The sequence below is a fragment of the Xiphias gladius genome, chromosome 12 (assembly GCF_016859285.1).
Source record: "Xiphias gladius isolate SHS-SW01 ecotype Sanya breed wild chromosome 12, ASM1685928v1, whole genome shotgun sequence".
NCBI classification, from domain to species: Eukaryota; Metazoa; Chordata; class Actinopteri; order Istiophoriformes; family Xiphiidae; genus Xiphias; species Xiphias gladius.
In genome coordinates this window covers 19,580,604-19,584,336 of record NC_053411.1, presented here as the reverse complement: position 1 = coordinate 19,584,336, position 3,733 = coordinate 19,580,604, and the positions used below count along the sequence as shown (strand labels likewise).

Here is a 3,733-nt window from a genome sequence, read left to right as displayed (position 1 = left end):
GGTTTAGTTCAGCTGTCGTCGTCTCTGCAGAAGTTTCAGGCTGGTAATAACAAATCAACAAACTCTCAATCCATGATTTCTTGAATTGTAACCAGGTGTCACAGGCGCACGTCGTCTTTCTGTGCGGAGGTTGACATAATTTAATGAAAATCAGAGGCAGTATTGTTTGGTACCAGGGAATAAGATATACTGTTTATACACACAGAGAAAAATGAGGATTTAATGGAGACAAACTTAATGACATTGATTTCAAGCAGCAGCAGCTCGTGCCGTTTCGTTTTAGTTTTATTTCCAAAGCTGAAATTTATTGCAGCCGATCACAGACAGAACATCTGGTTTGGGTGATTTGTAAGAAGCGAGACACCCACTTTACAAGTGGGATGATAATAATGAGGTCTGATCTACACCAGGAGTCAGGGTTATTGTCGTAGAGCTCAGGTGTCGTGAGAGGATGAGACATCGTCAGATGGTGAAATCACTGCAGGACGATTCGATACTCAGAGTGAGCACCGACCTACTCGGAGACATAAAGCGGACAGAAGCAGCTTAAAGGCTGATAGGACAATCTACACATAAACAGAGACGACATCATCAGCCCCAGCCAATCAGCTGCACTCGTTTCCTTTGATGAGGAAGAAGGTGCCAGCAGCCACGCCGAGCAGACCGACCGTCAGACCCAGTCCACAAAATACCGCAGGTCCAATGCTGGGCTGCTTCACCTCCACATCTGGAGACAGAAACACACAGACATTAACTTCACCTCCACATCTGGAGACAGAAAACAGAAAGTCAGTCAGTTCTCTCTCTGATCAGCTGTAGTCTGGTCAGTTTTCTCACCCCAGAATCTGGTCAGTGGTTGGTTCAGAGCTGGATGTTTCACTGAACAGCTGTACATGTCTCCCAGCTGTGGGACGAACTCCAGTCTGGAAATCTGGTTGAAGGAACCATCTTTGTTAGGATAGGGAATGTTGATACTCGTTCCTTCAGTCACTTCCTCTCCGTTCTTGGTCCAGTAGACTGTGACAGGAGCAGGGTAGAAACCAGTCACATAACAGATCAGGATGTTCTTCTCTCCGAGCTCCACTTCGTCTCTGGTGTAGATCATCGGACTGGAAGGAGGATCTGCACAGGAAGACAACTCTTGTAAAATTATCGTAGTAACTAACTACTACTATACAGTATTAGTAGAGGACTCTTCCATACGAAGTCCCACCATAAAAGAAGAACAACAAGGTGACAAGAGGATGCAGTCGTTATGTCATTTATTAATTCATTTCAGCAGTGTTGAATACTATGTATCTGATGATGTAAGAGGACAAATCAAACGCAGTCGTTGTTGTTGGTACTGTTATGGTATCACTGCAAGACCACTGGAGCTCCTTCAAGCCCCTGAACCAGAAAACCAGGTCTTCATTCTGTGGTCACGAACCTCGCTGCACATTGTAGAGGTGGTATAGGCTGTGCCACCAGTACTTTAATACTGCAAGTACGTGATGTTACTTCTGTCGTCTGCCGTAATGACTGACATGTGACAGCCGCCTCAAAAATGCACATTTTATCTCGGTGCCAGTTGGGTGGCAGCGGCCCGGCAGCTGCCCCACTCGCACTCAAAGCCTCCCGGAGGAGTTTTGGCCACTAGAAGTGCCGTGGAACTGCTTTTATTATGAATGGGTCTATTTGTTTATCTCACGCACGCCCATGACGAAACACATGCAAGCAGGTGACGTGATACACGTTCCCGCCAACGCTGTCCCACTATCCCATCTAACAGGTGGAGGCAATGGCCCACGAAACCCTGAAGTGTTCTAGTAAAGGCAGAGAAGAAGAAGAGCGCGAGCTGGTAAACTTGGGCGTAAACAGTGTTTCTCTGCTCATGTTTTGTAAGGAAGTAAATGTTCAGCTAGGACTTTACCCAGATCAGTATGGGTTACCAAATTTTTTCGTCATGTGGTTCCTGCTTTACCTGATCAGTAGATACTTCTACGTGTTGATAAATGCTCAATAATATTATTAACGTCTTTTTCTTCAATACATTTTGCCTACAACTATGAGAAAAGCATTAGTCGCTGCTCCACCCCCCCTCTGACTCCATCTGAACTGTCAGATGTCAAAGAGCTTCAGAAGCCCACTGATGTTGTCACTGATGCCACGTGTGTCACTTTAATATAAATCTGGAGAAGATCCAAACTTGTCATCAGTGGTTAAAACATCCTGAGCATCCAACAACTTGATGTTGAAATTTTAAATGAGATGTGAGAATCTTTGGAACCCTCCATCCAGAGGATAAGAGCCGCAGCATGATGTGACCAGCACACGCTCTCGTCTGTCTGAAAGTTGCTGTTGCTCTCTGACGCTGTAGGGGGCGCTGTGGACCAGCCTACAGCGGACGTAGAAGAAGACCGCAAGCGAAGCTGAAAGTGACGGTTCGTTGTTAACATTTTTACAGTTTCTGACAACCTAATGTGACTGGAGCCTTTGAACCAGCTAATCGTGGCAGATCAGGCGGTTTATTATGTGTATTGATCCTGTCCCTGTGTGTGTCACAGAGCCCCCATAATCCCAGATGAATAAATCGTGAATTTGAGTTTTAAAACATCAACAATGAAGCTTTGGGATGGAGAGTGTCTTCAAAAACAAATCAAGATTAGAGTTAAATGTATCAACCATATGCCCTAAATGACTACGGGTAAATAAAGGTTTGATTAGTTCTTTCCACTTCTTGGTTGTTTACTGGGTCTGTAGCTGGTTGTATTAATCATTTATCTTAGTGTGGATGTAGTTCAGCTGTGTGGTGACATAGTGGTCGAGGTTGTTCTCAGGCTGGATTGTCTCTTAAATTAAAATATTTCCTATTATTTCAGGTTAATAAACTCATTGAATGGAAACAATGTTACTTTTCTATAGTTTGAATATCTGGGTAGATGTAAAGTGAGAAGTTGTAAATTTGATTTCTCTTTACCTATATTCAGTGCGAGGTCCTTCATACCGATACGGCCGTTCTTCAGGTTTGATTTGCAGATCTGTTGATTAGCTACAGCTCGTTCATAAGCTCCTTCCTCATAGCTGGTTTGATCTATAAAACCGGGCTGAGGCTCGACTCCTCTCTTGTTGATGAAGTCTGCGTACCACATCTCTTCACCGTCCAGTGCGTACATGTTCTCTCCATCAGTGTCTGAACAGCCAGTGATAGCGAGGTCCACATGCAGACCTGAGGAGAGAAGAGAGGGTTAACCGGCTGACTCTGTCTGTTGTTCAGTCCTGACTGTCAGTAAACTCAGTGTCTACAGACAAACACTTACTGTCAGCGGAGACACAGAGGACACAGGAGAGGACGAGGACCAGCTCTGACACCTTCATCATCATCATCATCATCTTCATCAGCAGCGGCAGGTCACTGAAAGCGTCTGAATCTCTGCGAATCTTTGTGAGGTGACTGACACCAACTGACACAAAGTCCAGCAGCAGCTGAGCTCCTACTCACAGAACAGCCAATCACAGTGCAGAGATCCCATGATGTCACCGGTGTCCAGGTAGACTCAGGCAGCAGCTGCTCACGCCTGAAGAGAAACTTTATCACACAGAGCTGGAGACGGACTCAGTCATCAGTTGTTTATTCATGAATGAACTTTATTGTTCAATAGTGAAACTTGGAACTTTTTCTAAGGAGAATTTTTCAGAACAAAAAACAGAGGATTTACATTCAACTGCTGATGAGCTTCCATCCCGGTTTCTT

General features: G+C 44.8%; 1 protein-coding gene across 2 annotated transcripts; it reads right to left on the bottom strand.

Annotated features, from left to right (window-relative positions):
- Positions 1–203: 203 nt before the first annotated feature.
- Positions 204–3,474, bottom strand: LOC120797022 (mamu class II histocompatibility antigen, DR alpha chain-like). 2 transcript variants are annotated; one of them, XM_040140233.1, is made up of 4 exons: positions 3,300–3,457; positions 2,960–3,208; positions 838–1,122; positions 204–727 (listed from the first exon to the last, which is right to left on the bottom strand). In XM_040140233.1, the coding sequence occupies exons 1-4, from the start codon at positions 3,376–3,378 to the stop codon at positions 606–608; spliced, it is 735 nt and encodes a 244-aa protein (XP_039996167.1). In that variant the 5' UTR covers positions 3,379–3,457; the 3' UTR covers positions 204–605. The 2 variants fall into 2 exon arrangements, with proteins under 2 accessions (XP_039996167.1, XP_039996168.1); XM_040140234.1 differs by having other exon boundaries at positions 602–768; positions 3,300–3,474.
- Between the last annotated feature and the right edge of the window lie 259 nt (positions 3,475–3,733).

Coding starts and splice junctions, on each gene's coding strand:
- LOC120797022 (XM_040140233.1), bottom strand. CDS start 3,378: ATGAAGATGATGATGATGATGATGAAGGTGTCAGAGCTGGTCCTCGTC. Junction 1,123..2,959: donor GGACCTCGCACTGAATATAG/GTAAAGAGAAAT, acceptor CTTCCTGTGCAG/ATCCTCCTTCCAGTCCGATG. Junction 728..837: donor ACCACTGACCAGATTCTGGG/GTGAGAAAACTG, acceptor TTCTGTCTCCAG/ATGTGGAGGTGAAGCAGCCC.